Source organism: Mirounga angustirostris, unplaced genomic scaffold (assembly GCF_029215605.1).
Source record: "Mirounga angustirostris isolate CCGP_5_RB_7025 unplaced genomic scaffold, mMirAng1.0.hap1 SCAF_2, whole genome shotgun sequence".
In the NCBI taxonomy this organism is placed as follows: Eukaryota; Metazoa; Chordata; class Mammalia; order Carnivora; family Phocidae; genus Mirounga; species Mirounga angustirostris.
In genome coordinates this window covers 144,197,614-144,221,429 of record NW_026991710.1, presented here as the reverse complement: position 1 = coordinate 144,221,429, position 23,816 = coordinate 144,197,614, and the positions used below count along the sequence as shown (strand labels likewise).

Sequence of the window (23,816 nt, the reverse complement as noted above, 5' to 3'; positions counted from 1 at the left end):
TGGTTACTGGTTTTATAATGGAAGAATTCGACTACAATATATGGCAACAAAAATAATGAATTCAAAGACCTTAAAAAGCCTTAATCTTCAAATTCTGGAAGCCCATCCAGAATGCCCTTCAAGGTATTGGACATTTCCCTGGTGATCTAGTTAAGTCAACTTTACTATTCAACTGCCTTTGAACATTCTGACTTCTTAAAGAATGTCACTAGGGGACTTCACTTAAAGTAGTCAAGGCCTACAGATATGTCAGTTATAAAACAGTTATTAAGGATGATGCCTGGGTGTGGGAGTGGGAAAGCAGGGAGGGCAGACACTGGGGAAAGGCAGAAATAGGTTCTCTGCTAATGTTTTCTCAGTATTTAAAATAATGTACTGATCCTTAAGAACAAAGATAAATTGAAAAGTTGTCAGAGGATACAAACAAGTTCTCCCTCCAAAAAGGCTCAGAAAATGCACTCATGAAATAAAAAATGCATATATAAAATAAGCACTAATAAGTGTGAGGGAAAACAACAAAAAACCATCAATTCACTTTAATTTATAGTTGGAGTCAGGAAATGTGAAAAAACCTTGACAATTAAATAATTCCAGTTTAATTCTTACTCATTCTTTTCTTTCCAATTATATACGATTACTTTCAGTTACTATTTTAGTAAGCTCTGCCAAATCACAAGGTACAAAATGAGGAGAGTTACAAATTGATTAAGGACCAAATGGCAAATTTGGAGATTTATAAAGTAATCTCTATATTATAAAGTAATGGTCCTAAAAAGGAGGAAATAAATATATTTTCTCTCTAATGGAGAAAAGTGATTTGAGAGTAGTAAGGCCAAGTTCAGTGCTACTTTATTAATTTCAGGAAGTGCAAAGAAAATCAATGCAAAATGTAACTTATATAAAGAATACTTTGTTGTTTCCTTGTGGGGCTAACAATGATGTAAGTGTTAACAGAGCACGACCCAACGTTTTTCCAAAATATGTTCCAAAAAACACCAGTCCCAGGAGTTCTTCTGCCCTCTTCCTTCAATCAATCAATAAGATAAAAAAATAAAATAAAATAAAATAAAAGGCTGCATGTTCAAACAAGTTTGGAAAACTTGCCTATTGTCCCCGGGACTCAAATAATATCAACATTTTATAAACTTTGGGACATTCCACAATAGAGAAACCTCAATTGTATTTAATCCAATACATTCCAAACTTACATGGTCACAAAACTCTTTCTGAGCAATGCCTATTAACATCCTGCTAGATCCACCAAGACTAAGAAGATTTTGGGACGCCTGAGTGGCTCAGTTGGTTAAGTGTCTCCCTTCAGCTCAGGCCATGATCTCAGGGTCCTGGGATCGAGTCCCACATTGGACTCCCTGTTCAGCAGGGAGCCTACTTCCCCCTCTGCCTGCCACTCCCTTTGCTTGTGTGCACCCACACGCTCTCTCTCTCTGACAAATTAATAAGTAAAATCCCAAAAAAAAAAAAAAGACTAAAAAGATTTTGAGAAATTCTGCTAATTCAAATATAAAACATGGGAAATCTACAACTGACATCTTTAAAATTTACACACTTCTCCCTCATCTCCCTATTCTCATTTTCTCCTTGTACCTAACAGTTGGACTTGCTGTATCTCTTCCCCCAAATAGTTATTTTCCACTTCCAAGGACCCACTACGAGCTAGAAGGTGCTGACAGTTATCCAGAACTTTACACTCTCCACTAAAAACGAGTAGATATGACTTTTTTTCTAACTTTGTCATTTAACTTCAAGTGAGAATAAAAACACTCTACTTCCTTACATACTTCCAAGAAAATAAAGACCCAAGAGCTACCACCCCAAGTGGTGTCTTTTCTTTCTATATATATCAATTTATTTTCCTTGAAGGACAGAAATAAGAAAAATTTAATAATCAAGGCAATTAAACATATTCCTTTAGAAAAAGCTACCCCACACCGCAAGCTTTCTTATAAATGGGCAGTATGAGGTAAGATTTTAATTAGCTATCCTCCCCCTACCCCACATTTTGTTATTTTTACACTTTCTTTTAAATATTTTCCTTTCTAATATCTGTGCTGCCAAAAATCTGGGAATTAATCAGCAAAGTGAAATATGGTAATTGACCCATACAGCTTTGTGATCATAAGTAATCGTAACTAGAGAGGGACATTTATATTTGTTAGCACACGAAAGGACAAACATGCCAGGCACAGAGAATAACTCAAAGCAAGTAAAAATTATAACTACTCAGCTTAGCTTCTAATTGAGCCATTTATAATTAAAAGGGCCCTAAAACCCATATAACTTCATAAAAGGTTACTCCATTTAACATGTACTTATTAAGTTTTCAAACAATGAAGTTTGGTAACTATTATTTTTTTAATTAAACAACATTAAAAGAAAGTCGTTATTTTATTACATGTATCTCTTCTCCAATTAGTGTCTGCAATACTTAATAATTCCAAACTTCCTTTCATCAAGAATTTTACACCTTTAATAATTTATTTCACACTATTTAGATTTAATTGGTTAGCACAGTGAAAACACTAAATATGGATCTAATTCTCTATATTTCTACTCTTAACCCAGTATGGCACAATATATTGTTCAAGAAAATGGTAGTAGTTTAAGAAATCACAAAGAAAGAAGATACATTCTATTAGTCAATAACAGTGTAAAAACAGTAGCAAGAGATTGGGCTCTAAAACTGGAAAGATATTTGTTCCCAGATCGACGACTTAGTAACCACAGGACTAGGCATATTATTAAACCCCTCTGAGCTTCAATTATTACACCTGTCAAGTAGGGATCTACCACCCACTCTGCAGAGGTACTACAAAGTTAAGTGAGAAACCTGAAGAAGGTGCTCAAGAAACAACTTTCCTTCCCCCATTTTTTTCCTTCTTTCCCTCCTTTCTTTAGACAGGGGTCATGTGTTTTGTCACTCACATGTCTTGAACAAAATGCTTTTTAAAAAGAAAACCCGCTGTGATTCTCTAAGTGTTTAGCATTTCAACCAGCTTCGTGCAGGGCAGGGTTAAACCATTTAATTTATGCACAATCAAGAATACCCTTTGTTTCTTATTTCCAGCCCTTTCTGTCCTCAGCCTTCAGATTAAAACAGTGTTCTTAAGTATTTCAACTAGGAAGAGTAGTATAATGGACATAAAGGGGACTGGAGAGAGAGTAGGTGGGGAAACAGATCCCCAGTGCAGGGACGGGCGGGGGCAGTGGCAATGAAGCAGGAGTACTTCTGCTGAGGCAGACTGTGCATCACATCTCCACTCTGTCCCTGTGACACCCCCAAACAAAACTCTTCTATGGTCCTGTCCTGGAGAAACACTGGTAGTTCATGTGTGAAGGGCAGAAAAATAAGTTAACCAATTTATACATTTTAAATACATGAGTTTTTTGTCATTAGCAGTTTATATGAAAGCTTTGTGGGTGGAAAAGGTAGAAAAGAGGAAAAAAAAGCATTTGCTAAAGGAGGATTTTAGCTAATTTACAAATTTCATTTAATTATGCGTTATTTCCCTCATTACACAGTAAGTAAAATAATGGCTGAAATAGTAAACAGCAAAATAACTACATAGTTATTACTGAACTAGAAAGTTATATTCAAAGAATGAAATACTTACTAAAAAGAAAACAGGTTTTTTTCTCTACTCCATTCAGGTTAGGTCCACTACTCCTCTTTGCCAACTCTGACGTGTTCCTCACAAATGCTACTTTATGTTTTGGCAAAGATCTGCCAGTTGACTTTTTTTTTTTATTCTTGGTAAGTGCCAATCTGATCAATATGGATCCTGTATTTATAACCACACTAAAAAGACAGACTTTTCCACCTGGAAGCTGACTTACACTCTCCCCTAAGAAGTGAATATGAATTCCACTAAAAAGTGTCATAAATTCTGTGACACGAACTGATTTCTTTCACCAGACTTACCCATTGTGAGTTACAAGGCACTGCCTCAGACCCAGCTTTCGGAAAATATCCACCACAATTTCCATCGGGGTGTGATCGGTCACGGTAAAAGGGCTCATGTCAAGGATGCTCCGAAGCTTCAGTGGCCGAGGGCTTTCCGCGGGAAGAGATGGGGTGTGCTGTGCAAAACACACACGAGAACTGCCCACAATACCTTCTTGTTTTTTTCTGGCACTTTCTGAAAAGAGAGAGAGAAGACCCGAAGTTAATCTGTGTTAAGGGGAATCTGTTTATTTGGAGATTTTAAAAAGTAACCAAATGTATCCCATGAATTTTGGTCCCTTCATTTTTTCCTACCTTCTTACCCAAGAAAGGAATCAACTGAAAATTTAGTAATTTCTTATATTTGACAGAATTAGACTATACCAATAACAAATCATCTTCATGTAAATAAAATATTTGTGGTCTATCAATTTTCTTTACTGAGGCTAAAGCTGTTTTCTAACTCTGGAGAACAAGGAAGCATGTGTGAAATATGGCTTTTTAAAACCTGCACAAATTACAACATGGTTTGTTATAGGAATCCATCATCAAATGATAGCTGCCCATGCTAAATGTCACTTATCCTGCAGAGGTGGGACTAAAGAGTTTCATTCCTATATTGACTATGTTGTATATACTCCACCGCTGTGAATTACCTAGTTCTTTCTCTTTTCTAAGGTTAAAGTTTAATTTTCTAGGCGCGTCATGAGCATTAACAGGTGGGTTGAAACTACAACTATGCACATGATGGACACAGACTTATTTTCCAGGTTTTATTTGTAAAGGCTCTGCTAATTTCCCCTCTCCGGTGTGCTCTGCTTCAAGTGCTTCTGTTTGCTGCCAAGCTCCACTCCGACCTTTGACAGTGCTAGACAAGAAGCAGTAAAGATGCAAAAAACTGCAGAACAGAGACCACAGGTGGAGAAAGGAAACCCATGAAATGGAGAGAATACAACAATAGCTTTATGTTTGTATTCTGAGTTAGTATGTATTCAAAACTGTGTTCACAACTATGTTTTCGCCATATTGAACATATTTTAAACATTAATTTTGCTACAAAAATATTTAAGCCAAAATAACAAGCATCAGATTGAGAAGATTGAGAAGCAGATAAACATATATAGCTCCTAAACAAACACTGCAATTTTGTTTGCTCCTTCTGACCTCTAAAGCCTTATTTAACTGTACTGGAACACATTCAGGTAGGAAGGCACTAAAAGAAGTTCTAATGACTAGTACTTACCAAACCACTTTAAAAGCATGATAAAAGCATAGAAAAGAAAAAAGCCCATTAGCAACTGACATAAACGATTCCTGAAAGATGTTCCTTAAGTTCTCTTAACTCACAGAAGCATCTGGCTAATGATCTATGAATGGTGGAGTGTAAATACTGTTAGCATGACAGATATTGAGTTAAAACTAACCCCACTCATCAAACTTAAATACCTTAAAATAACAAATTATTATACCATCAATGAAAATGTGCTGAGATTGTTTAAATATTTAATGATAGAAGTTTCAGAAAATTTTAGAAGAAGTTACTAACCTGTTTATTGTAATGTTCCTTCGATATACAAGGCACAAGGCTAGTGAAACCCAGCCTGACTTAAATTTGTCCTTTATATGAATACAGTAACTATTTTTTTTTTAAAGATTTTATTTATTTATTTGAGAGAGAGAGAATGAGAGAGAGCACATGAGAGGGGGGAGGGTCAGAGGGAGAAGCAGACTCCCTGCCGAGCAGGGAGCCCGATGCGGGACTCGATCCGGGGACTCCAGGATCATGACCTGAGCTGAAGGCAGTCGCTTAACCAACTGAGCCACCCAGGCACCCTACAGTAACTATTTTAACAAGCATCATTTATTGAGTACTTATAAAGTGCCGAGGCATCTGCTAGGATTGTTTTGCTTTGTTTGAAAAACAATCTTTTTTAATGCCATTCATTCAAAGGCTTTTAAAGCAGAAAATATCATCATAGTTTTCATTTTCTCAGTCATTAAGCAGCTGCCTTCAGCTCAGGTCATGATCCCAGGGTCCTGGGATCAAGTCCCACATCAGGCTCCCTGCTTGGCGGGAAGCATGCTTCTCCCTCTCCCACTCCCCCTGCTTGTGTTCCCTCTCCCGCTGTCTCTCTCTCAAATAAATAAATAAAATCTTTAAAAAAAAAAACAAAAAACCTCTGAAAAATATATCCACAGAATCAGTGGGATTATGAATAATTCTTAACTTTTACCACTTTATTCATCTCTTAAAAACCTTGCTTTTTTCCTTTAAATTCCTATATAAATTCTAAAATTCTGACATTTTTCTTTTCTTTGGCTGGCTACCATTAAAACCTAAAGAATAGGAATCTAAACAGTGAAATTCTTCTCCTACTATAGGTTTGGCCATGGGATTAGCTCAGAAGCTGAAACACTTAAACACAAGAGCAACATACATTGCCCATTCTCAGCAACTATTCTATTACCTACAGCAAACCCTGGAATGATAAGATTGCTAGTCTTTAAAAAACTCTTCCAGGGCGCCTGGGTGGCTCAGTTGGTTAAGCAACTGCCTTCGGCTCAGGTCATGATCCTGGAGTCCCGGGATCGAGTCCCGCATCGGGCTCCCTGCTCGGCAGGGAGTCTGCTTCTCCCTCTGACCCTCCTCCTCCCTCTCATGCTCTCTGTCTCTCATTCGCTCTGTCTCAAATAAATAAATAAAATCTTTAAAAAAAAAAAAAAAAACTCTTCCAAAGCTGTAGCCTTTTCCTTAACTAAACAGGATATTCTCTGTAGACGCTTCTGTTTTGTTTTGATAGCTCTTATAAACTGAGCATTTCCATTCTGATTTGAGAAACACTCCCCTAAGTCTTCCCTCTTCAAATGGCACAAGAATTAAAATATTTTACAATCCTTTTGCAATGGCCACAGAGATAAGTTGTAGAGGATGGGCTCACAGGACCAAATGCTTAACATTTCAGCTCATGGTCCTCCACTAAAAACTCAGGAGTATGAAAGCAACAGCTTGATGAAAATATCCTTTATCACCTTTGGGAGCTGGCGGGGAGAGAGGAAAAGGAATCAGATTGCATAGAAAAGGCCTTACTAGCCTCCTCATCAGTACTTCAGGACTATGAGAAGGAGAAAAATAAATTTTGGAGGAACACAATTGTTTCCTCCTCATAAAAAGTTTATTTCCAAGAAATAATATGGCTAATGCCTTTAATCTATACTTGCAGGAATAACATCTCAAAATACAATATGACTTATATACTTTTCAACCTAACATTTGCCCAAAATAAACTCTCAATGATTTTTTTTCACTTTAAAGTAGATGCTATATGTTAATATTGTAAACCTAAATCCAAAAGCTGAAAAAGGAAAACCTATCAATCTGATATGAAACACACCAACAAAGACAAGATTTTCAATAACTTGCATTCAAATAAGCCAATATTAAATACAAGAATGTATTTAGTGGGATGCCCTAGCACTTGCTAAGGCCTTATCTTATATGCTATTATGAATGATATCAACTTCACAAGGCTTATCTTAGTGGGAAAAGAAAGAATCTGACTTTGATCTCTGATAACAATGCCAAATCAAAAGATAAAACTGTATTTAGTGGGACACCTGGGTGGCTCAGTTGGTTAAGGGTCTGCCTTCGGCTCAGGCCATGATTCCAGGGTGCTGGGATTGAGTGCCGCATTGGGCTTCCTGCTGAGCAGGGAGCCTCCTTCTCCCTCTCCCCCTGAACCCCCCAACCCCGTGCTCTCTTGCACACTGTATCACAAATAAATAAAATCTTTAAAAATAAATAAATAAAATAAAAAGATTTCTTAAAAAAAAAAACTGTACTTAGTGGGGAAATAATTCACAGATGCCTAATTCCTTCCCTAAAGAACTCAAGACTTTCAGGGACATAAATAAAATACACCTCTCGCCCCCACAAACCCAATCAATTAAATATTATTGCTTTCCTTTCCTCAAGAAATCTATTATATGTCTATATCTATCTAAGTATATACAGATTCCAACAGATACAGATATAGATAGATTTATGTGTATGTATTTTTTAAAAAGGGTACCTATTGCAATTGTCAGGTCTCTTCTGAGGGCAAATCCCACCAATCTTTGAGATTCTTTTGACATTATGACAGGAAAGCCATTGTAGCTGGTTTCATTAATCATGTTTTCTATATCATCCACTGTCATATTGTCCTGTGTCAGGACGGCTAAGGGAGGATCGTTCCTTCGAGGTCTCATGACATCAGCAGCCAGGGTGGTATGAGTGAATTCTTCTTTTGCATCCAAGAAAGGGTATCCATTTAACCGGATGTGAGCTTCATAAATGCCTTCCCTACCAAAAGCATCGCCAACCCATTTACTGGTCATAACTGCAGCCATAAGGGGAACAATGTATTCCAAGCCTCCGGTAAGCTCAAAAACGATAACCACCAGGGAGACAGTCATCCTTGTCACACCACCTGAAAAAAAAGTAAGAACCATTGGTCAAGGAGGACAGGACATGTTAGCGGAATTTTTGTGCTAGGCAGTTGAATGCGAATTGTAAATAGAACTTAGTGAAAAGGATTACCATCAAAAACTGCTACTCCTCTCTTAAGACAATCACCACTATTTTAAGAAGATCTAGAGAAACACTGATTTTCTTTGTTTAACACAAAAGACTATTAAAATAACATTTCAAAACCTGTTTACTTCACAGTACACAGCTGACCAACTAAAACAAGCTTGCCATTTTGGTTTATTGCTATAGCAAAGATTAATTTCACTCTTATAAAATGGATTATTAAGTAAAGAATTTGGTGACGCACATCAGAGCTACCTTTTACGTCATAGCTACCAATTTAAAATTAAGCTCATATGTGGGTAGAATATTAACTTAATACACTTCTCTCCTCTGTATCTTTTCAAAATGAGTAAAATATTTTAATGCCTTGTGATTTATGTTAACAGGGTAATATCCCCTTCCTTAGAAAACTCATCTATTTGTTTACCCAAATCATCATTCTGAACTACCATCCGTATGCTGATGCCTCATAAACCACATCTCTCCACTTACTATTGCATTTGCCCCATGTCTCCAACTCTGCATACCTTATCTTATTGCTTGTTTATCTCATTTTCCAACTGTAAAAAGACTTTGGATGACCCACTGTCACAAAAAACACCACACACTTAAAACCAAAATCCTCTTCTTCTCCCAAAGAGCTACCCATCCCAACTTTCCTGACTCCAGCACCAGCACTACACTCTTCCCGGCAACCTAGACAGTCATTCCAGGTCTATCCCTCTACTTTACTCCAACACCTAAACCCTCACAAGTCCTATCTGATTAACTTTGCAAAATATTTATTTATGGGTCCCTTTCTCAATACTGTCACTATTACCAATTAGTCCAGACTCTCAAGACATGGTTCCTTAATTTTAACACTATTTTATCTTACCTCCTTGACTCCAAGCCCCATTATCTTCAATCCACTTTATAAGCCATGTTCCCAGGTTAATCTTTCCTAAGTACTACTTTCACCATGTTGCTCCTTTGCTCAAAAACCTATCAGGGCTCACCAGTTCATACTGTATTAAGCTTAAACACTTCCTTTTTGTTTTTTAATCTAAAAATAGAAGGGAGAAGACAACTGGAGAAATCCGAATATGGGGACTTATTAAGTGATATTATTTAATTAGTGTTCATTGTCTTTGGTGTGATAATGGTATTGGGATTATGTAGGGAATGTTTAAGAATTAAGGGGTGAAATACTGGGATATGTGCAACTTTAAAATATTTGGCAAAAAAAGTGTACGTGTATCTGTTTATGTTTGTTATGCATATATTTATGTGTGTATATGTGTGTATACATGCTTATACATATGTAAGAGAAAATAAATGTGGCAAACTGTTAAAAAAAAATAAAAATAAAAATAGAAGGGAGAAAGAACCTACTATATATTACGTATCTACACTATGCCAGGCATGTCCCTAGTCAGTTCACAAAGGCTTTTTTTTTTAAACTAAGTGACTTATTTTACCTGGCACTGTGCTAACAGCTTTACATGCAGTTGATCTCATATAATCCTCAAAACAACAGTAGGAGGTAAGTAGTTATTATTTCTATTTTAAAGATAAGAAAATAAAAAAGCAAAGGAACATTCCCAAAGTCATCAAGCTACAAATGCCAAAGCCATGACTCTGCCACAGCCTTTTCATAGTATGTCTCCTTCTCACTAATCCAACTTCATTTCCCAAAAGTATCCAAAACACACTCTCTACTTCAATATTGTCGGTATCTTCAAAGCTCCATGAATACTAAATTTATCCCTATCCCAATTCCTTTGCCTTCACATGATTACATTCCTCAAAAAAGTCCTCTTCTTTAAGTTCTACTAATCTTAAGTAAAGCTCATGTTCTACTCTACCTGAACTATGTCAGCTCTCCTTTTCTCTAAATTCCTACAATTTTCATAGACTCGGTACTATATTTAATCATTACATAATGCTCACTATTGTTTTCTCAGTTTCGTTCTTGTCTCCCCAACTTGACTGTACTTGAGGTTGGGCCCATGTTTTATACTTCTTTTTGTATCACTCACTGCACCTAGCACTGTTAAAGAGAAAGTGGATAACTACTAAGTAATTGCTACTTTGGTGAAAATGATTCTGTCCCTCACTTTCACTTGATACGATACTTTTGAAGATCAATAATTATATAATTTTGATTCACTGAACAAAAATAAGTCAAAATACCAACTATTATTAAATATCATAACCAAAATTCAGCTGACATTTTAAATATAAAAAGAAATAACTATTTTTCATATCCAAGAGAACACATAGACTCTTAAGTATTCAATGCAGATATTTTTTTTTTCATTAAAACAATAGTTACCTTTTTTCATTTTGCTATAAATGCACCTTAAATGGAGGAGGGCTGGTAAAGAAATCTTCCACTACAGCTAACTATAAGTCACTGCAGAGCCAAATCTAGTCTGACACTTTGCTAGAATGCTAATCTCAGGAAGCATGCTACAGTCGTCATAGGGAAGCCAAGATCCTTGACAATGAAAAGAACAAAAATTTCCCTGGACAAGATTCAAATTAAACCTAGGTTGTACTGAGATGTTTTCTGTTACAAAGCATTACACAATATTTAAAAGATGCTAACCACCATTAAATTTTTCCATTAACAAATGTTTAGAGACAGGCAAAATGAAAACTAGTACTACCTAAACACCATATAATAGTAGTACTGTTTCATTTTAGTTAAAGCATTCTCTTCCTCTGGCCTGTACCACCCTCCCCCACCTCACCAACCAAGCATAAATGTGCGGTCACACTTGCTCTTTTCTCTCTCAGATTCACAAACATCCACCCACAGACACAGTTTCATTACCTAAGCATGCAGCAGCACCAACCATGGCATAAAGGCCAGGTGTAATGCAATCAGCTCCAACCTCACACCACTCCTTAAAGATAAACCAGTCGTGGTGATAATACGCGAGCTGTTCTACTGCAATCCCCACAATCCTTCCGGCAATCGCTCCAATGGCCATGCTGGGAATGAACAAGCCTGATGGAACCTGTAACAAACACACAATGCTTAACAGAGCAGAGATCCTCGATTTGGATGCTTGGAACCTACATTCTACAGACTTCTTTCTAACACTTTTGATTCTTTTCACATTTTATTTATATAGCAAAATCCTAGTACAAATAAAACTACAGCAAAATACCGTTCTACTGGTACCTTCTTCGTGAATTCAGTTACAAAGTAACAACATTCTCTAGGCCAAAGAGAAAATAACCCAAGGGTTATTTATCCTTTAGCTCAAGGGTTCCTTAATGTTTTTTTTTTTGCTGCTAAAATTTTTATTAGTCTATGCTGAAATGGGGAAAGAAAAAAGGACAATATGAAGCATTTTTCATAAAACAAAATCAGTTCGGTGTGAAGTACCGAACTCCTCCTTTTACTCCACAATTACATCCTCCTACATATTTGTTGTTTACTAACTGATAAAAATATTAGATGCAATTCCTCTCAAGTTGTACAATGTGAAGCGGACAATCTTATCAGGTCCTTCAATATTTTTTAGCGATACATATAAGGAGAAAAATATTTATCGATCAATTAAATTTAATGAAGAAAATAGGAACAGTAAACATCTTAAGCAAGATCATTTAAAGATTAAAATACTAATAGCTCTAAAATGTTCTGGATATGAAATAAGCTGAGCACAAAATAATGGCATGTTGAACGTGGTATCAGGATCATTAAAAGGTTATCCAAAGAGAAGAGATCAAAATATGTTTTACTCCACTGCCAGTTAGGATTCTTCAGCCAGAGCACAGGGCATTGTGGGACTTAACAAAGACCTGCCAATTGTCTCCAGCGTCCTTTAGCTCAACTAAAGATGAGAAAGTTGGGGTTTACAGAAAATCAACTTACGTAGAAACAGGAACTTCTGTAGTTGCTCTAACTTGATTCACTATGAAAAAAATTTTTAACTTCAAGATTTTTCTATTATGTAACTCTTATACCCAGTAGACTAAATAGAGAACAACAGAAAAGAAAGAGACCATATTTCAAAAACTATCATTATGATTTTGTTGACATTAAGGTGTTATTCCACATAATTTACATCTGCAAAAGCATATTATCACTAGTGAATATTAATTTAAAGAACAACAATTAGCTGACATTTGATCCTCATACACAGCACTGACCGTCATGTAAGAAAATGACATTTACTGGCAAATCACTAAGTAATTAATGTTATTCTCACTTTTGTACATTCAAATGAAGCAATGGGCCAGGGCACTGGATCTAGCTCCCTTAGATCCTTGATGGTAAAAGACATGGTATTCACAGGCTAGTAATTTAACAGAGCCTGCAGCGTCCTTTCAAGCTAACACCCTATAGTAGCATGACAGGCGGAGTAATGGCTCCCCAGAGTTTTTCTATATCCTAATTACTATGAATTCCTTATGTTACACAGTAAGGAGGAATTAAGGCTGCAGGTAAAATTAAGGTTAATCAGCTGACTTTAAAACAGGAGATTATCCTGGATTACCTGGGTGGGCTCAAAGTAATCACAAAGGTTATTTTAAATGTGGAAGAAGGATTCAGAAGAGTTAGTGTCAGGATAATGAGATAAAAGAAAGACCTAACTACCCATTGCTGGCTTTGAGGATGGGAGAAGGGGGCCATAAGCCAAGGAATGTGGGTGGCCTCTAAAAGGCTAGAAAAGGCAAGAAATGGACTCTCCCCTAGAACTTCCATAAATCCCTATGAACACCTTGATTTTAGCCCAGTGAGACCCACTTTGGACTTCTGATCACCAAAACTATAATAAATTGGTGTGATTTTTAAGCCACTAAGTTTGTGGTAGTTTATTATAGCAGCAAAAGGAAACTAATATAAGTGCTTTTAAAATGAATTCCCTGACACTGCTCCCATTAAGAGGTAGGCCTGTTACTGCCCACACAAATAGAAAGTAACATGAGGCATGGTGCATGACTTCCCTGGCCAGGTTAAAAATGATCCTCTTGGGACAAGGAGCTACCATGTAAGAAATCTAAATGCCCATAAGGCACCAAGCTGGAAAAAAACCGAGAGACAGACAGAGACACAGACAGACAGAGAGAGAGAGAGAGAGAGATGTTCCAGGAGCCCAGATGTTCCAGACCCAGTTGTCTGAATCTTCCCAGCCCAGGTGGTAGATGACCAGCCTTAGCCATGTCTGATGACATGTACGACAGACCACAAACAAAACATGCCCAGTTGAGTCCTTCCCAAATTATTGAGTGAATATCAAGAGCAAAATAAATAGTTATCTTAAATTGCTAGGTTTTGGGGTAATTTGTTACACAGTAACAGATAACCATGTTCAACAATATATCCGAAGGAATTTTTATTCATTATGTAAAATGAAACCCAAAAGATAAGAACTTTTTCAGCATACATTTATGAAATAACCACCTTTAGATAAACATTTCACTGCTCATTTCACACACAAGTTTTAAACATGACAAAATTACTTAACTAACACCTCACGTTAGCACTTACCTTGATACCAAAAGTGAATACTGTCATGATAATTTTAAATATGAGTGCTAAGCATAACTGCCATATAGCTGAATATACTCCAAGGCCTGCTGGACGATCAGGAATATCATCAACAATCTTACTGGCATTCATGTCATTTCTGTAGTCACAAAGAGAAGAGGATTCCAGAGGACCACAGTCTGTAAAAAGCTCTTTGATCAGCTCACTGGTGTTGAGCCTGGTATACGGATTAGGGAAGGCTATCACCGCAGTAATGGCAGCAACAACAATGACTTCAAGAACAGGATACTTTCCGAATCTGGTGGATTTGCGGCGACGACACCAGGCAATATTTGCCCTAATGAAAAAGGCTCCCCAAAGCCCTCCAAATACCCCGAGGAGAATAAAAGGGAACAGTTCAAAAAGGTACCATGGTGTGTGATACTCCACATAAAAAAGGACCAGACGGCTGTTACCAAATGGATTGATGGATCTCAAAACAAATGCAGCCACTAAAGCAGCAAAAAATGATCTCCATAAAGTTTTAAGAGGAAAGTAATAGCTAACCTAAAAAGAAAAAGAAAAATTAATGCTATAATTTTATAAGATGTTTCTGATATCTTATAACTTGAATATCATCGTCTAATTTTTGCTGCAGCTAGCGTTTACATATAATAGATTTTACTGTGGTAAGAAAAAAATTGATGTTTTATTAACTTTGGCTATCACATCATTACAAGTTCCCAGTATCAACGGATCGAAATGTTTAGTAATTATTTCAGATACCTAGCATTGTTTCATTTTCAAAATAAGTTTCACCTCATGTAGTGAAGAATAAATGCACCATCACCAACTCTTATGAGCTCATAAAGAAGTATCTAATTTGTCTCTTCTACATTAAAGAAAAAAGAGGAAAAGAACACAAACTGGAAAAGCAAATTTTAAACCATTCCTAGCCACATTTTTGTGTAAACATGTAAAAAGTCTTAAGCACCAATGAGAAAACAAAAACAAAATATGCCACTGATGCGACTAAAATAATTTTCTTAAACATCAATAACTACCCCAGAAATAAGCATACAAACTCACAATTTAGAAACTGATTAAAACTTTTTAAATAAAAACATGGGCAATAATATAACAAACAGTGGTTAAATAATTTCTACTAAGCCAAATCCATTTCTGCTTACTTTTAAATATGTCAACAAAGTTTAATTTTAAATAAGCACTTAATATTTATACATGAATAATATTTTTAAGGTTTTTCTCAAGGTAAAGAACATATGTAATATATTAATCTATAGGTAAGAATAAGTGAAAAGTAACTTTACGAAGTTAAATCTGAAAACTTAAAAACACAGTCTGTATCTATTACACTAGCTATATAACAGAAAAGCGTGCCAAAATATATTTGTAATGGTAATTATGCATAATGTTATAGTTGCTGTTTTCTTTACCTACCTCTTCCAGGCTAAAAAGAACTCCTCCAATTGGTGCACCAAAAGCTACAGAAACCCCTGCAGCTGAGGCAGCTGATAGCACCTAAAAAGAGAATTTGGCTTATTTCATATATTCTTATAAATTCAAATATACCAAATAAAAATTCTTCCTGTTGCCTGAATTTTTGAAATGCCTCTCCTGAAGTTAACTCACATGTCTACCCCTTCTCCCCAAGCAGAGGCCATTATTTATTTCCTCTAAAAAGATATTTTTTCTCTTCTGCTTTAACTGAAAGGTCATTCACATGTTCGATATTCAATTAAAAAACATTTGTGCAAGATACACTAATGTAAATAGAATGCAAAGAAGAAAAAGGCAATGCATACACACAATTCTCAAGATGTTTGGGAAGACCAGTAGAGAGAACAGTAACTGGGGTTTAGGGGGAGTTTTTTTTCTTTAAATAATTTATTCATTTATTTCTTTTATTTGAGAGAGAGAGAGTGCGAGAGAGAGATCATGAGCAGGGGGGAGGAGCAGAGGGAGAGGCAGACTCCCCACTGAGCAAGGTGCCCAATGTGGGGCTCGATCATGACCTGAGCCGAAGGTAGACAGTTAACCAACTGAGCCACCCAGGCGCCCAAGGATATAATTTCTTCAGATTTTAGAGCTAACTGCTTCACCATTAATAATTAATGTTTTCTATGTAAGCTCTATACCAAATGTAGGGCTTGAACTCATGACCCTGAGATCAAGAGCTGCATGCTCTACTGACTGAGCCAGCCAGGTGCCCCTAATAATTACTGTTTTCTAAATCGTAGTAAAATATCTAGAGAACTTAAAACCTATTGAGTTACCTTATTTCCACTACTCTAAATCCTCTGAAAATACCGCTACTGCCAATTTGGAAAGCCTCATTCTAAAGCAAAAACAATGGCTACCCCCTTACGAGGTGGTCTTTCCAAACTGGAACCCTACAATAAAGTTAAAGACGACAAAAATATCCACAAACGTTCTTACAGATTCTCTCTCCACCTCCCCAGTCTGTCACTTGGACATTGCCCATTTCCCACCAGTGTGAAGCCAACTACACATATACATTCATTGGACATTTATATTGTAATTACTTTTCTAAGAGTCTTTATTCCCTTCAATGTTTCATTCCAGTAAATATCTGAGGGTACCAAAGCATTTCCCCAAATGGTCAAGTTTTACATTTATGAAAAAGAAACTGGAAATAATCAAAATTAAATTATATATAATTAAGACCATGATCTCCATTATCAGGCTGCTGTTTGGCAAATTAGAAATAAGCAAATACTTAATTTTAATTAAATTGTACTGGGCTAGGGGCGCCTGGGTGGTGCAGTTGGTTAAGCATCCAACTCTTGGTTTCGGCTCAGGTCTGATCTCACGGTTGTGAGATGGGTCCCCATGTTGGGCTCCACTCTCAGCGAGGAGCCTGCTTGTGTTTCTCTCTCCCTCTCCCTCTGTTCCCACCCCTGCTCTCTTGCTCTCTCTCTCAAATAAATAATTAAAAAAAAAAAAATTGTACCTGGCTTTAAGAATGCAGACTCTGCTTATATGGGGGAGGACAGCAAATTTAATGATTTTGTTTTTTCCCACTAACAGGATTGTAGACAACACATTTAACTGAATTCTCTGATTGTACATTTAATATAACAGAATTTTACATCAAGCTAACACCCAGTACTTATAACTCACACACACATTTTAATGTTTTATAAGTATCAAGGAATCATTTAATTAAAAATGTCAAGGAAGTGAACATAGGAAGAAAGCCAAAATATGAGGCCTTCATGTTTTCAACTAACAAGTAAACTCCAGCCATTATATACTAAGGTGAACAAAGTTAATGTCATAAACATTACTAATCATCACAGTGTATATCTTAAAATTTAAGTGAATTTAATTTCTATGGCATTTTCTAATAAATTACATTTTGCACTTAAAATGAATAAATAAAAATAAAAATCTTACCCCCAAATGTCAAGGTACAATAGCAAGTAAAGGAACTGCACTGGAGAGACAAATGCTATACCTCCATTTTAGCCCTAATTTGCTATGCTACAACATAGTTTTAGGTTCTGTTTTGTTTTTAACATACACACATATCCACAGTCACAGAAATAGTAGTAGTAGTAAGGAGTACAGACTTTGGAGTCAGAGAAAAATAAATTTTAATCCATACTCTGACACTCTGCTACGTAATCTTGGACAAGTTAGCAGCTCTATGCCCTAATTTCCTATCTATAAATGGGGACAAGAGTGCCAAGTTAAGAGGATTATTGTGGATTTAAATTTTAAAATGCAAGGACTTGTCACAGAACCAGATACAGAGTAAGTAATCAATAATGTTAGCTATTCGTATTAGAGCATAGTACTAGAATCACAATTATCATTCAGAGATGGAACTATGATGGTCTGAAGTGTTCCTCTTTCAGACTACTGCCACTGTACGAACAATGTTTTAGTACTAACACTAAATGAAAGAGAAATCATTTCAATTGAAGAATCAAATAGCTTGATAAAAATATTCTACTTTTTTGCTATAGTATTAAAAACAACAGGATGAAAAGTCCTGTGCTAGGGTCAGAGACCTCTGAGTTCTCAATATTTAATTATATAAAAATATGATATCTTGAAAACCCAAAGCACTCTGTACCACCTTGGCCTACAGATTAGATTGGGAACACAAGAAGGGATTGGGCTCCCAAAGTGTAAAGCTAATACAAAAGGTCTCAGGAGCCCATTTTTCTTCTAGAAAATATCCACAGCAATGTACAAAGATTAGGGAACTCTATAATATATAAAGTTTAAAGCCCTCCTAGAAGATCTTGGGCTGGCCTAAAAAAAAAAAAAAAAAAAAAAGGTAAAGGAAATAAATGCTCCTAAACAGCTGAATAAAAAGGAATTCCTATATTCCCTTTAGTATGAATCTCTGATTTAAACCTCAGGAGGTCCTAAAGGCCCTCAGAACATCTTCATGGTGCCAGATAGCTCTCTGCAGATGACACACCTCTCTCGGGGGCATTAGACACTTCCTCCAGAGGAAAACACAGCTGTTAAGACTTCCCAACCCTGGAAAAATACTGATGGTGAGAAATCAGAGGAAAAATAATGTTACATTTGGGAAAAACTTCAGAGGAAGAAAGGTGTAAGGCAAAGCAAAAACAAATGGAAAGAGCTTTGTGAAATTCAACTGAAACCAATGGACCAGGTAGTCTATCAAAACTTCTCTAAAATACTGGAGTAACTGAGCAGCACTGGGGATGGATTCTAGAAAGACATTAGAGATACTCAAAAAGGGGGAAAGAAGCAAACAATTCTCAGATTTGAATCTGAATACAGAATTTATCCAAAAAGTAAAGAGTTAAAATGTGATCTTTACACTAGAAAATTCTCACTAAGTCTATGTAATAGGTATTTATCTGTCAAATAAACCACAAAAGACACTTACCTCCCTTTTTTTAGCTTCATTTGTGCTATACTTTGGAAAGAGGTAGGAAAAAATATTTCCACAGCAACAGGCAACATGTACTAGAGGACCTTCTTTTCCTAAACTCAAACCGGATGCCACAGCCAGTACTAATGTGATGGTTTTAATCATTAAAGTCCATTTTCCCAAGTAACCTCTGATGATGAATCCACTTAAAATAGTTTTAATCTACAAAGAAAAGATTAAGACAGCTTAATTTCCTTTAAGAAACAGGAAAATTTAACTAATTTAAGTTACTCTCTTGTTTTACTCACAAAACCACCTTGCAAATATTTTTGGTTAACCATGGAACAATTCACAATTTTTCAAAAGCTTTAACTATTATGCTACATAATAAATCTATATCATATTCTAATTCTCTTCTCAAGCAAGGATTGAAGGCAACCCTATCTCATGAACAAAACTAGAATATAAGGCCATGTTAAAGGGAATACAGACCTGAATACAAGGGTTGTAATTACATAATAAGGAAAAGGTAAATTTGAATATTTCTGTTGTAGAAATATAGTTAAATACATTCAGATATTCTGTGTCAGAAATTAGGATATTTTGTCTTCTCAGAGTGCTGCCATTATGTGTAATATTTTCCTACATATTAAGAAGGATAAGTGACAACAGCTAAATGCTGCATGACATTGCCCCTTATTGAAGACACTCTTAACAAAACTTTAAAAATCACTAAAATTAAGTTTCAAAAGGAAATGCATTAGAAAAAGCTGATAACTTAAGACAGAAAAATTAAGAGGGGAAAGAAATGAATTCCCATCACACCTTTCAATCCTAAGTATATTCTTTAAATTACACCATTCAATTCTGAGTATATTCCTTAAATTACTGATGATAAAAAATAAAACCCAAAAGTTTATACTATTGCCTCACTATGGTCAAATGTTTATTTAAAGTACAAAATGGTTATAAATATTATCTGCCAAATTCAAGAACTATTAACTTATTTAATTAAAAAATAGTCATATAAAAAGAGTAAATATATTCAAATCAGGTTCATAGCAGCAAAACATCAACTAATCCATCAAAGAACTTTAGGCCACATAATACTTTTCCAGCTTTATAACTGAGTTTTCTAATATTTGTTTACTCATGTGCTAAATTAGTGGTGGAAAAAAAAAAAATCAACCTCCCCAGTTAATGATGAAATGACTACGGGGAAGAATTTTTTGTGATGTCTACAATCAGCTTACATTTTTAAAATGTTCTTTTTTACATTACAATTTCCCCAGAAAAACAACTACTTTTTCCCCCTAAAGGCAAAAAGATCAACATCATCACAATTACCAAATGTTTAAATGATACTAAAATATTGCATGGCTTACCTCTGGAATTCCAGAGCCACAGGCATATGGAGCAAATACTTTTACCAGGGAAACGGCAAGAAAGGCAAAACTCAAGGCCCAGAAGATGTACATTATGTAATTCATGATGTAAGAACCAGGACCCTAAAAGGTAAATCATATAGTATGAATTTAATGTACAGTGCATCCCGAATGCAAGTGCTTGCCACATAAGAAACTTGGGTGAAACTCGTAAGTTTCCTGGTTTACTTCCACAATAGTTAAAGCTTTATATGAACAATATATTTAAGTAAAATCAAAAAACATATTTATATATACAAGGAGGGTTGATCTGTTTAATGTTTTCCTAGCTTTTTCTTGATACCTAAAGTCTTGTTGCCAAAAGTCTGATACACTTTAACTTCTGCCTACCCACAAAACATATTTTGGAAATAGTTGAAGACAAAATTGCATTTGCATTTAGATCTCATTCCACTGTTCTCCTGAAGATCAAGTGAGAAACAGCATACTGCCCATGTTAGCAGCAAATATATTCTTTTTAGTTCAAAAATTCAGCTGTAACAAAATTTTTAAAACATATCCTTATATGACCGTGTAACTATATATATTACATAACGTTCTAACTTTTACAATGTTCTTCATTACAGAATGTCAAGAACAGTAATCATTTAAATACTATAATGCTACAAAGAAAAATACATGGATTTCTTCAAGATATCTCCAGTTACGAGGCTTATTTTACTAAACTTTTTGATAATTATACTTCCCGACAATCATATGTTAAGTAGTTTTAATAACTTGACTTCATATTAACTTTGTGATTATACGGATCCTACTGCACTTTTCTACAATAAGAAATATATTTAATGTCATAATTGAATAGACTTGAATGTGACTATATAGTTAATTAATAAAGAGCTTCTAGAAACTTCACATTTTACTTGCTGCAATGTATTCTTCTATTTTCCAATCTATCCTATTACATTTCTTTTTTTTCTTTTAATGCAGTTGCAATCATCTAATATGTGATTAATTCTATAATTAAATGGAGACTTATTTAGCCATATCAATTATTAATTCATCTTCAGACCCAGCAAGACTTACTTCCGCTTGACCTATGATTAGTTCTGCCCATGTTTTCCACTGTGGACATTTATCCCTCTCTTCAAATGTTGTTTCATTAGATCCCCAACAACACTGTTCATGGTTGTACCACAATGCACTAAGGCAAATGCCCTCCTTTAGATCAGTCATCCAGTCAGCAGCAATGTCTATTAATCCAGCCAATGCCCCTGTAAAAACATGTTGAAGGTAGTAAAAAAAAAAAAAAAAAGTAAATCCATTTTTTGAGTGTTAAGAACTATCAAGTTAAGAGGGTCAAAGAAAGCTGCAGACTCCCTATACATAAAGGGTCACATAGGGAATATTATATAAATTTAAGATTTTTAAGTCTTAGGTATAAATAAGTTTATATTACTTCCAAAAAAGTATAGATAGCCACTCTTTAATATAAAATGGCTATTCTTTGTTTGAAATTAAAACTAAATACATCATTTAAATTAATTGTGATTTGTAATAAAGGTGTTTAAAGACACTAAAACATCTTTAAAAGTCAGCTATCTAGCAGGAGGTTCACAAATCAGGTTATTAAAGTCAAAGTTTTTACTATTATGTTTCAATCTGAAACTTAATAAATATACAAATGATATCAATATCATTAAAATTTAATATCCATTAGAAATAGTGAAACTCATAACATTAATGAATTACTGTGACAGACTTTCAGTTTTTTCCTTAAATAACAGAAAATTAAATATGCCAAGATCATTTTAATGACAGAATACAAAAAATATACAAATTTATGGTCAAAATCTAGGACCTTCTCATCATATAAAAAGATCAACAGGTCACATACACAGGGGTCACAAAATTCTTGTGCATGTCCATTAGAGGTATCAGTACTTCCCTCTATTCGCCACATACATTTTAATTTTCCTCATGTTCTTCTAGATATAATCTTCCATGGTGGAAGCTGAAAGTCATTAAAATAGTCCTTAATGTTTGTGTTCAGATCTTCAACTCCTATTTCTTAAAATCTCACACATAGGCACGTTGTGGGCACTTGATAGCATGGTAGTTGAAATGCAGACTCTGGAGCAGAACTGCCTAAATGTAAATCTCTGCCTGGCCACTTACTAGCTACATGACCTTAGTCAAGTTACTAAACCTCTCTCTGTGCTTCAGGCACCTCATCTGTAAAATGGTGGTAACCGCAGTACTTACACCACAGGACTGACATGCAGTTCACATACATGTAAAGATTTTAAGGCAGTGCATGAAGCACTCAATAAACAGTAGCTACTTATTATGATGTTAATATTAAAAGATACTTTATTGTTTATCTGGACCAAACCACGTATTTTACAGACACAGAAACTGAACCCAGAAAGATCAACCAAACTGCACAGACACTTAACGTGACAGAGCCAAGACTAGACTCTGTAGCTTCCTGCCTCCCAGTCTTATATTTAAGATTTTTTGAAAAAAACAAAATAAATACTTTTAAAAATCCAACAGGACCTGAAAAAAACATTGTGGGAAGGAGTGGAGAATGATTTATTTTTCTGTTAACCAAAAAATGATTACATTAAAATTTTTCTTTACCTGATGCCAATCCTGTTAGTGTTACTACTAGCCATCCTGACCATGCATCATATAAGCTTTTTGTCATTTCCCATGCTGATTCTTTCTTTTTGCTGTTGATCTGAAATTAGAAATGTTTATGCTTCATTTTTCAAACCATGAACAAAAGCCACAATTCTAGAATCTAACAGTTTTTTCCAGTTACTATACACAAGACAGTAATCTATAAACTAAATCATGGGAAAGGTGAGCTTGGGGCAGAATCACTATGTCAGACAGCTGTTATACGTGTAAACCGGATGATAAACATTTACCCAGAGATCTGCATTTTTAACAAAACCTCAGGATTTGAGAGCAAGGGGTCCACAAACCACAGAGTTTGGCCTATACTGTTTTAAACTGAATCAAATTTAGCTGATACATAACTTTTATATTAACAGAAATAAGACATTATGGCTTGAAATGTCTGTCATTCCCTGACCATTTTCTAGTCCTAGCAATTAAGTGGATTATAATATTCTTTAAAAGGTAAGGCCAGTTAATAACAGTGCCCATAATAACATGCTCATAAATACAGTATAGAATAGTCATGTGAATAAAGGGCCTGCCAAAATTTGTAGGCCTATAAATATGCAGTTATGGAGAACTGTAATCCCATTTATAGGGTCCAGAAGCTCTCTTCTATCACTGTGTAAGGCAGAAGTGTCCTCTAGCAGGACAGGAACAGATCTGATTTCTAGATCTCACTCAACTAAGACACAAGAAGGCAACTCTTCCTCTCTTAGTAAGAATGCACTTTTATTTTTTCTTTTTTTTATGTTAATCACCATATATTACATCATTAGTTTTTGATATAGTGTTCCTTGATTCATTGTTTGCATATAACACCCAGTGCT

The 23,816-nt window shown here is 35.4% G+C and overlaps 1 protein-coding gene across 10 annotated transcripts in view; it reads right to left on the bottom strand.

Moving 5' to 3' along the window:
- Positions 1-23,816, bottom strand: part of CLCN3 (chloride voltage-gated channel 3) — a 91,016-nt gene that overhangs the window by 3,889 nt on the left and 63,311 nt on the right. For all 10 annotated transcript variants that reach the window (XM_064585286.1, XM_064585284.1, XM_064585285.1 and 7 more), the window contains 9 exons: positions 22,942-23,041; positions 21,382-21,569; positions 20,299-20,421; positions 18,929-19,135; positions 15,469-15,549; positions 14,029-14,574; positions 11,356-11,542; positions 8,032-8,430; positions 3,941-4,157 (listed from right to left, as the gene is read on the bottom strand). In XM_064585286.1, the coding sequence (XP_064441356.1) occupies positions 3,941-4,157; positions 8,032-8,430; positions 11,356-11,542; positions 14,029-14,574; positions 15,469-15,549; positions 18,929-19,135; positions 20,299-20,421; positions 21,382-21,569; positions 22,942-23,041 (2,048 nt within the window). The remainder of the gene's footprint in view (positions 1-3,940; positions 4,158-8,031; positions 8,431-11,355; positions 11,543-14,028; positions 14,575-15,468; positions 15,550-18,928; positions 19,136-20,298; positions 20,422-21,381; positions 21,570-22,941; positions 23,042-23,816) is intronic.